This window comes from Schistosoma mansoni, chromosome 2 (genome assembly GCF_000237925.1).
Source record: "Schistosoma mansoni strain Puerto Rico chromosome 2, complete genome".
Lineage (NCBI taxonomy): Eukaryota > Metazoa > Platyhelminthes > Trematoda > Strigeidida > Schistosomatidae > Schistosoma > Schistosoma mansoni.
The window spans coordinates 23321381-23333422 of NC_031496.1; the positions used below are offsets into that span (position 1 = coordinate 23321381).

The window sequence follows — 12042 nt, forward strand, 5'->3', positions numbered from 1 at the left end:
TTTTTAAAAACATACCACCACCAACAATAAAAAGTTGTCCAGTGTTTATTTGATTGTATCGTTTATAGAATATGAAAACTTATAATATATCCTTATTCAACCATCTTATCATTCATATATTATAATGCTCATTTCCAATACCTTAGTTGGATGTAAATTTGAGCTGAAGTAAATTTACATTTAACTAACACTTCAGTATTTAAAAACTTTTTCATGGATGCGTACTGCTGAGGAGTCCCACAATAGGACGAAACGGCCGTTCAGTGCTCCCAGGTTTTCCCTGGTGGTCTAGCTTCAATTGGCTCACGCTTACAACTATGAAAATACTGAATCTCCACAAAAACCCGTTCCAACAATTTTCCATTCCTGTCATATAACTTATCAGTAGTTTAGAAAACTAAAAAAACCTGTTATATAATTCAATGTTACATTGTTTGCAATTTTATTAACATTGATTTGTCTCTAAATGCGGCATATTTAATTCTTTTATAATTCAATCAGTCGAAATTCAAATGACTACAAAAATCAATAAGACTGAAATCTCAAGTATAAAACATGATAAAAACTGCAATCTGATGTTGCACACTAAACAACTACATTTAAGCAAAGATAGATAGTGGCTAGCAGTGGAACCCAGTTTGACGCACGCTTCAACCTAAATAAGACTCGTCAGCTGGATGTACCTACATCTCAGAGTTGACGAATCCCAAATAGGAGGAAACGCGTGTCAAATTGGATTCCACTGCTAGTCACTATCCATCTTTGCTTACAATGCTTGTGAATTAAGGCTATATTGAGGCAATACGCACAGTATGCACATATGCCGATTAGAGACTGATTAATTGCAGTCCTAAACTACATTTAGTTTTCTGTAATTCATCAAAACATTTAGTTCATTGTTCAAAATTATTTACCATCTTGAATACATTTAGGTGAACTGTTAAAAACTAAAACAAATGACATAACTAACTGATCTAAATCTTGTTTATTCAGTAGTAGACTTAAGGTATTTGTCTTTTGAAGTTATTAATTTCACTGAATATTCTAATATAAAATATTGAAGGGATTCCAGCTGGTTATTTCGTTTTAATGATTTTCATACATCAAAAAGAAACATAAATTATAACTACTATTATTGTATTTCCATTTTACAATCCCATTTACTACACAATTATCACATGAATAAATAAATGTTGGACATAGAGGAATAGAATGGAACATGCCATTCTTTCTAAGCATTTCAGAACTTTCTTTCATGACTTATATATATGTATATATATATATACATATGCATCATACAAGTAACGGAATAACATAAATCAAACAAGTATAGCACACTTTCTTTTGAATACCAAAAAATTTTTCTTCATAAAGTGTACTAAATATTTACCATTCAACTTACCATCACTAATCATATGAGATGATAAGTACTGTATTCTACTACATTATTAATGTTTACATAGTGTATAGAAATTTATCACGTTTCTATGAGATAAAGGTTACTTCTTTCATTCTACCATTTTTACATGAATTAAAATTAGAGGATTAGTGATACTTGATCATTATTAATACCCTTTCAAACATTCCAGTTTTAAATGATTTAAAGCTTTACAATTATGATTATGATTATTATAGAATGAATATAACGGATTAAAATTATTTATTACTTCAATATGATTAGATCAAATTATGTGAAGGATGAAAAAAAAAAACTACTACAAACTTCTAATTCATGGGAAACGAATAGTTAAAACAACAGTATGATTTTTATTTTTCAACATTCCATCACTTTTATTATCCGTTTTTTAAAAAAAAATAATTTTCTCTCCTTTCCACACATACTACTATTACTACCAGTAATATATATGGTTCTACTATTATTACTATTGCATTTGTTTTAAGACCTACTATACCACATTTTACAAGTCACGGTACTTGCTTACTTAGTTACTTACAATTGTTACTCTCAATGGAGCATAAGCCTCTGATCAGCATCCTTCAACCAGCCTGGAGCCCCTTTGAGGCTACTGCCTGTCCTAAACTCGGATAAACTGTGAGTGTTGGGGATGGGGTTAACAACCCCACAGCGTAGAAAACTAACTCATTAAAAAAACGCTGACTGGAAAAGAGGTCACGGTGTGATGTGGTCTACTTATATCCTCATAAGTAGTATATGGTGATGGTCAGACATAGAATGTATTTGGGCAGAAGACCGATAAATGAAGAACAGAACTGAAGCGCAATTGGTAGAAAAGTGCATAAACAATGAAATCAGAGATGATGTATATATATTCACAGAAGGGACTGTTTGCTGTATGGTTATCAGATCCTACTAAGATAGTTTGTAATCTGTGCTTAAATACATTTGATTGTCTCCAGTTGTGTTCTTGTCCATTACAACGGTACAAATATATATATTTTTGTGATATCCAAACGAATACAAAATTGTGTTTCTGATGTTTCGTGACCTGTGTAGGTTGCTTCTTCAGAGTAAATAAATAACCAAAATAAGACTAAAATTATACATTACAAAGGGAACAATATTCCGCTTATTTGGAAATCACAAACTTACATTTATTATTAACTTTACACCCAATTCTTAATCTATTGAAAACCATCAGATCTAATCTTGACTTTAATTATAGTGGTACTGCTACTATTAGCTTGTCGTAGCAACAAATGAGTTCTTGTTGTCATAAAAATCTTTCAAAGAAGATGGTCTGATATATCTTAGAATATAGTCAATCCTACCTTGATTTTACATTGAAAACATTAGTTAGTTACTAGCTAGTATTATAGAACTTAAAAACTATCCCTTTATATATATATATATATATATATTTCCAACTCCTCAAGAATACAGCGAGATCCTGAAGTAGTACAAGTAGTAACAGTATCAATCATAACAGAAACGAATAAGTATAGAATATATGATTCATAAAAAAATATGGATGCATATAGTGAAAAGAAGTCATTAAAAAAAATCAGAATCCAAGGAGAGACAAAGAGTAGATGCTAATGCATCAATAAACACATGGTAAAAAGACAAATGTTATAACTAATGATCTAAAACTATCGTCACATCCCAAAAGTGATTGGTCAACAAACAAATAAAAAGAAATACAAACTGATCGGATATTCATTCTCCATTGTTATGAACATCAAACAATGAAGTTTGTGTTCAACTTATTCAATAACTAAGAACATTTTTACAATATTTCCCTACAGCTTAAGTAAAATGATCGATTAAAAGGATATGAACTGATGTGAATTATGATGGATTATGATAGTCACTTTACCCTAGTTTAAGAATTAAGAATCCTAATGGCCGGAGACTTTTAAATAAGTAGAAGTAATATAACTTACCGAATAGTGATAGATATCCATGAGATGTAAGATCTCAGATGTATATAAAACATGAACGCGGATATTTTACTGCCAAAAGCTTATAGATATTTTGATTCCTGAAACACAATTAGGCGTGTCATTACTTTATGCCTTACCCGAAGTGTTCCATTGGAGTTGGTGTTAAACATGGAAAATTCACCTGACTATGCTGTGACGAAATGGCTAAATCTATTTTAAAACCACTTTACAAAACTTTGATAATGATTATTAAACATGCAATCCAATTTTTAGATTTGATTAAAAACATAAACCTCAGTCACAAACAAGATATAGCCTGACATGATTTTATGTTAGCTCAAGTTATACCAAAGAACCAGCTTGATTAGGTTAAATTAAAAAGAGCAGCGGCAAATAGTTCAAATAATTGCGGTAGAGATACCACTAAACATCTCCAAGTATGTATTGCAAAATTAGGTCAATCCTAACTTTGTAGTCTGGATTTATCAACGCTGCTCAGATTAACAGTCTAAATTGTAAATTCATTTTCAAACTCCATGACTGACAAAGAAAAATATTGTGATAATGGATTCGTCATAATGATTTTAGTCAGTAGATATTTTTTAGCTTAGCCGGGAAGTAGGTCACTATAGGAGCTGTTATTATAAAGAGTGTGCACTCGCCCCTTGTAAAACCATTATGCTAAATAGGAAAAGAGACAAGTGTCCTTGTTTTTTTTTTAATTTTACAGCATAAAATAGATCAATCAGTATGTCTACACTATGGAATTACCGCTATATGCTCTTCAAGTGCATTTTGGAGGGAAATGATCACAGTGTATAAAAATCCCAGGATAAACTTGAACCGACAAAAGCTTACAAATAAACATGTACTCACAAAAACATAACAATGTTCATAAAATCAGCGATAAAAAATTTATTTTTATTATATCTATCATTCAGAAGTGAAGAATCCCAAAAGATGTTTTCTCTGACCATACTCTCGATATCATGAATCTACTGCAGTTGGAAATAAATAACATTGCAGGTCAGCTAAGTGGTGGATTAATTATGTTCTGGAAGTAAAAAAAATTATAATTCCTCTGTTTTGTTTCTAGTCATCGGTACGCACTGCTAAGGAATTCCATACAACAGTGAAACAGCTGTCTAATTCTTTCCAATTTTTAATGGTAATCTAACTGATATTATTTTGTGACGAATACCACCTATAATTTTGGTTTGATTATCAAAATATTATATTATTTCTTTTGCCTCATGTTATTTATATTTACTATGTTCATTCTTACAGTTCGTTCTAACTTTAAAACATAATAATAAACACTTAGCATTGTTTGTTTGAATCTTTCCATTGATGTTAAGAACTGCAACTGGTCAGTCTCTTATTGGCCATATGTGCATACTGTGTGTATTGCCTCGATATTGCCTAAGCATCAATGGGAAGTGAATTTAGGTGAATTTAAAATTCACCCCATCGCACAAGCAAGTGGCTATCAGGACTCAGTAGCTGAGTGGATAGTGTGATGGCGTTTGAAGCGAAAGTTGCTGGGTTCAAGTCCCAGAGTGAACATCAACTCTAAAATGCAAGTACATCCAGCTGACGAATCCAAAATAAGACGAAACGCGCGTCCTGGATTCAACTGCCAGCCACTATCCATCTTTGCTTAGAATACTAAACATTTTACCGTTTATAAACAATTTCTAATTCATAAATTCCATTATTGAACAAATTCCTTTATACACTTTTGTATAATCTGATAAGAATTAAATCAAACGGATATTGTTTATTTACAATATCTTAGTTTAAAAACAAACGGGAAATACATAATAAACAAATTTATTTGCTTGTCAAACATTCTAAACATTGTCTGTAATATACATAGACATAACTGAGGGAGTATAGATTAACAGAAAGAAAAAAGAAACACAACAACGTAGAAGATCATTATCGGGAAGTATTTTTTTTGTTCGACGATTTATTAAAATCATTATGACAACAAGAGACTGATCAATTGCAGTTCTAAACATCAATGGGAAGATTCAAACAAACAGTACCAACGGAATTCGTTATGACATTAGTATTAAATAACTTATTGACATTCTTTCAAGGAATATACTTGTAAACTATACGACAATAAGATAGTTGCTTGTATGTGTATATCGAAAAAATGTGTTCGTGAAAAATTCAGTTTTTTGTGTTGGTATGTTTTGTTTCGTTACCTTTTTTTTCTAAAAAAAAATTTTTTTTGAAAATGGAATTTGGCAATCTTAAAAAAATTTATGATCCCTTTATAAACTAATTCGAAAGCTTACTGATGTATATGCATTTAGAAATTAGTTTATGTTTAGAATACTTTGCTTGTTATACTTTATGTATGAGTTGGAATGTTGGAAAAAGCATTAAGGGAATAAAATAGAAAAACACACTTTTCTCATTAATGACATGTAAAGATAGATTAAGCTGAATTTACAATCGGAAGCCATGACTAATAAAATAATCAACGAATGGTATTAACTAAGTATATCATAGATAAATTGATATCGTGGAATGGGACTACTGGATTCCATTTCAGTGATCAAAAGGTATCTTATTGATCAATAGACATAAACTTCTTAAACTCAACCTAATGTCATTCTATGTGGTTATAGGCTATTCGGTAAACTTCAAAACAAGACATTGAAACTCTGTACTGTTCTGTGGTACCTTCAAACAAATAAATAATGAACACTCAGATACCGAACTTCTTCATTTAAACTCATTCCTGTACACCATTATATAAAATAAATTAATTTCTAGACGGACGTATTTGTGATGGAATTGTGGTAAATAAAAGAAACAATTCTGTTAACCGGTTTACTTCGTTTTTTCCTAAGTAAAAGCATGAACGTCATGGTTTTAAAATGTTATCTAAAAATCCACTTGGTATTGTTTACTTGAATATTCCCATTGATATTTAGCATTGCAATTTATCAGTCTCTTATTGGTATAAGTGCATACTGTGCGTATTATCTCGATTGTACCTTAATTCATAAGCATTATAAGCAAAGACAGATGGTGGCCAGCAGTGAAATCCAGGGCGCGCGTTTCTTCCTATTTGGGACTCGTCAGCTGGATGTACATACATCCCAGAGTTGATGTTCATTCCGGAAGTCAGACCCAGCACTATCCGCTTTAAACGTCATCGCGTTATCCAGTTAGCTAATGAATCCTGATAATCACTTGCTTGTGCAATTGGGTGAAGATTTATTCACGTGTTGTTGTTTTACTTGTATCTTCCCATTGTTATATTGGACTGCAATTGATCAGTCTCTTGTTGGCATATGTGCATCCTATTCAGACTACCTCGATATTACCTAAAATCACAAGCTTTATAAGCAACAGTTCATGAAAGTAACTGTAGACACAATAATATTCTCCATTACTGTTGATTAATTTAATCAGTTCGAAACAGGAATTTAGATATTTCTACTATTTAATTGGAATATCTATTATATATACAATTAGAAATCTTATACATGATTGAGCTATATTAATTCATTATACCTGTAAAAAGTGGTATCGTTGTTGTGAACGTGAATAGAAGTAGGGACAATCGAATGTCTTAGCAACATAAAATTACGAATTATCTTAATAAAATCTGAGAACCGTACAGTAGATAATTCATTTGCGAAATGTTAATTAATCGTCTCAGATTTCATTAGTCTTTTGTTTCCAAATCAATCATTCTTTGTTTACGTTCTCTTTTCTTTGATCTTCTTAACCTTCTGCCATCAAGCATTTCATTTTCGATTGATGATACATACTACTAATATATCTCGATATCAGTAGATCACATCACATTTTGATATCAGTGTTAATCTTTACTAAACGTTTATGAAAGATATTTGTATCACCTGATCGGATTAAATGACTTTAATTTCTGAAGTAATGTTAACCGGTAACAATTATCAACTGATTTCCAGTAAAGTTGCAACTAAATGCATAAAAGTAAGCTCTGATTGGTATATACTTATTGAATATCTAACATGAAATATTTTAATTTTGTTCCACATAAGACTCTATTGTTTGATAGTTTTAAAAGTTAGTTTGAACTAGGTTAAATTCAACGTCCTTAGTAACCAACTGAATCAAAGATATATTTAATGATAACAAGGAATATATGACCGGGTTTTAATATACCTGAAAGGTCACTCACCAAAATCCCAAGTATCAAAGTAAAAGCTAGTTCAATGTTGTCAAAAATTATGAGAAAAGATGAGGTTGGAAATAGTGTAAAAAGACTAGGAAATTATGTATCTGTAAAATTAAGTTGAGGGACAAATAAGCAATACAAAACAGAATTCGGATTTATAGATATTTCACATAGTGATCTTAGCTACATTTAGAAATTAATGAAATGATCAAATGGATCGATTGAAGTTGGACATTAACACCGGTGGACACCGACTCAGTGACCTGGAGATAAAAGTAAACTCTAGAGACTGAAGGTTCTGTATTCCATTCCCACGTGTGGGATTGTGGATGCGAACTGCTCGGTATTCTTATACTAGTATGAAATGACAGTCCTGTGCCTCCAGATTTTCAATGATTGTCTAACCTAAATTGGTTTATAAACCGAATAGAATTACACCTAATTAATGTTCTAAAAGCATTTACTACTGATACAATTAATAGCTATTCAAGTTTTTAAACCAAAACAAAAATTTATCAACACAATGTATCCTTAAGGCCAATACATTCATCAATAAATGATAAATTATGATATAAATTACACTTAGGTTAATTACTTTACGGTTGCTGAAATGGGCTGCAAGAAATATACATTTATTTAAATATAGTGATCTATATTTTTAGGGTAAAAAAGAATATCCTTAAATAAAGTCTATATTGAATTTTAATAATTTGATCAGTAATAGATAACCTGATAAACTTTTACAGAAGTAAATATATGATACAGTCAGTATGAAGTATGAAAATGTTTCCTATGATGGTGGAGAAGATTTGTAGCTCAGGTGGATGATTCATCGTCCTTCTGAACGGCACCATCAGCTCCACGACCAAACCATCCAGCTCACAGAACAAAACTCCATCAAAATGTTTCTTGTATTTGAGAAATGAAGAATTATTCACCTTATAAACTTGTTAGAAGTACTATCATTTCAATAATTGTGTACAGATATTATAAAAGATTTATTGCGAACCTGCTGAATAAATTTATGCCTGAATACTGGGTTATTAATTCCAAACTAAAATTATTCGTAAGAAATTAACACTAAAAAGAAATTTCCATGGATAATTCCGAATTTCTTAAATGTGCCTACAAACAGTATCAGAATACTATTTATTATTGATAATTAAACCATTTGCATTGATATAAGTTCCTATTGTCTTTATTTGAATATTCAGTAAATAGAATTTAAAAAAAGTGTATAACTTATGTTTCAATCAAATTCATTTGATTATTAGCATAATTATATGAACTTATTGATAATATTAGAAGGGGGTTTTGTGGAGATTTTTAGTAATTTTATGTAGTTGAGATCATGAGTCAATTGAAGCTAGACCACCATGGAAAACCTGGATGCACTCGACGATCGTGGATGTGCACTGCAGAAGAGTCCCACAATAGGACGAAACGGCCGTCCAGTGTTTGGAGGTTCTCCATGGTAGTCTAGCTTCGATTGACTCATGGTCTCAACTACGTAAAATTATTGATAATAATCAAAACTAAGCTATGCCATCATAACCAAACGATGTTCATTATTTTCTCTGTTTTTTCTGTTATTGTTAGTATAATGTTGTGGAGGTTATTGAATTTCATTAAAATCAAAGTTAGACAACTATAGAAAACCTGAACAATTGAACGACTGTTTCTTCATAGTGTGTGACTCATCAACTGCGCTAGTATATAACTGTACAAATAGGATTCCAACCTGAGAGCTTCGGTTTCGTGTAAAAATACTTAGACTCTAGACCAATGAACCGAGATTCAATAGTTAACTATGCTGTTAGTTCAAACTCTAAATAATGTGGCAAATAATTCACCAGTTCATTCATTTTTATTGCTTTTATTCTACCAAATAAAGAATGTTGGTACTCTTTAAGCTATATAACAGTGACTAAATCCAATAATTTAACTATCAAAGTTGATTATTCATTCTTAATGTAGTTACTGCTTATAATCTACCATGATAATGAGCAGTTTTGTCTCTTTGCAAATCCTTATACTAACAAGATCATTCACTAGTTAAATTTATTCTTTATAACTCGACGATCAATTAATCAGAATCTGATTTTCAGATGTTCCCTTTTTATTCGGATCAATGGAAAAATTTCATCTAAAAATGACAAAATGTTGACAGTTCCCTTTTACAATAAACTTACTGATGAAATTTATTGTGGTTTGTATTATTCTCTCAATCATTTTATTATAATTTAAATTAGGGTTTGTGAACATGTACCGAAATGTAGGTATCATTACCAAGTTTCGACTTGATAATTTTGAATAAATTGAGCATTGGTTAGATTGTTATATTCTCTGAAGAAGTGGCTTACACCGAGTGACGAAATGTCAGAAAATTTAATTTTTCTACTCATTGGGATATTACGAATACATTAATTTATTTACGTACCAAAAGGGTTTCAGAAACAAATAGAATCAAATGAACCGATAAGAGTAGAGGATAAACATCCATCATCCTCTAGTGCCAAACACATAATTGAAGCAGGCCATAAGATTAATCTTAACTCCGCTTTTATGGTGTTGTATAAATGTGTTAAATTCCGTATGCTAAGATTTATTGAGGCCTTACCCATATGAAAATTCAAACCCCCTTTTTGTATTATTATTATTATTATTATTATTATTATCATTGTCTACTCTCCCCTCCATTTCCAGTCTAGTTTACCTCTTATTTTTATATATAAATGTTCTTAACAAGTATATGTGTGGTCAGATTGTTCGAAATGTATTGCGTTAATATATCGGCACATAGTTCTGATAATCTTCATCTTCTCATTACATTATCGAAATTTCATATGAATAACACATAAAATAATCTTAGACTCATTACGTTAGATTCAATAGTACATCGCTTACCGACAAATGAAACGTCCAGGTTTACATATTGGTACAAAATTATCATTATTATCACCATTTATGTAACTATGGTTATTATCACCATTGAATTTTTCAATTTTCATAGTATCATTTTTTGTACCATTTTCATTTTCATTTGATATACAACCATTTCTCATTGGATTATTTTGTTCCTCATTCTGTAAAATACTTTCATGATTATCATCATGATTGTTATTGTGTTTCCCATTTTCTTGTATATCACTTGATTTCTCAATCATTTGCTCACCATTTACTTTCCATTTTCTAAGACCATTGATTTCTTTTTTTAAATAATCATTATGATGACCATTGAAAACTGACATCCTAAGATGATGATGATGATGATGATAATGACAATTAGTAATTCAGTGAGTATATTGTCTATATATTTATACAATAGTAGTTAGTGATGTTCCTTCTTTTTTATACTAATGTTTTCATGGGAAATATTATTGGATATTGAACTAATAGTAGCAATGATACTAATAATAGTAGCAACAAGTACCTTATTATGATTAATAATGATGCTAAAGAACAAAATAATAATAATAATAGTACCGGTTAATTCATAGTAATTCTCTCATTTATGATTGGTTAGATAATAGATTCTAATATTTATTACGTTTTCATGTGGTCTATATATATTTTAGTGAACTTTGTTCGAGTGTACTTCACTTTAATTAAACAATGAATATGAAAAAACTAGAATATAGTAAACAAAGGTATTTATAAACCTTACACCATGAACACATGTTCAAGTACACTTATGCACATATGTACATATAACCTGACATCCATCTATGCATTCAAAGTATATTGGGAAAACTATATATGTATTTGAAGGGATTTGTACTTTGTTAGCTTGTTTATTATCACCGATTCAAACAGAGTAATTCTATAAAAAAAAGGATACGTGAAAAGTTTTTTTTTTACTAATTATACAATATTCATTATATAACCCCATAGGAATAATTAAATTTATGAAAGTTTTTTTTAAAAAAAATTTTTTTTCTCTTTTTTTCTAAGTCAATCATATTCAATTAATGTTTGTCAATTAGTTTAAACTGTATTTCTACCGGTGATAAAAATAAATGATTTTACGAAATGTAAAATAAAATGGTATGTGGACAAACATTCCATTAGTAATTCCCTTTTTGTTTCCAAGTCTTAAATATTTGGAAAGAAAAGAGATTTTTTTAATGTAGGTGTTGATAAAGTGATTTAACAGAAAAGAAAATTAAAGATATTGAAGTTAAATTTTGGAATTTATGAATCGATCAATGTTAAACAATCAATAAAAAACCTGGAAATAATAGATAGTCATTTCTTCCTAGTATTGGATTATTCAGCAGTAGGCATTTATGATCTTGCATGCGGCGTATAGTCATAAAAGGAGTCGCTTACGTCATTACTATGTAGTAAATGTAGGTAGATTTAATGATTCAATAATTTAATTTAATTATTACTTTATCTATCCTTTAAATTCTCTCATTAAAAAGTCAGTTGAGTACTCTAATAAGATCTCTGCTAAGCTGTTCTATTTACAACAGAATAATAAG

General features: G+C 30.2%; 1 protein-coding gene across 1 annotated transcript; it reads right to left on the reverse strand.

Moving 5' to 3' along the window:
- Positions 1–10458: 10458 nt before the first annotated feature.
- On the reverse strand, positions 10459–10806 carry Smp_071810 (hypothetical protein; the record flags this gene model as incomplete). Its single annotated transcript, XM_018796139.1, has 1 exon — positions 10459–10806. The coding sequence occupies one exon, from the start codon at positions 10804–10806 to the stop codon at positions 10459–10461; it is 348 nt and encodes a 115-aa protein (XP_018650382.1).
- Positions 10807–12042: the final 1236 nt, after the last annotated feature.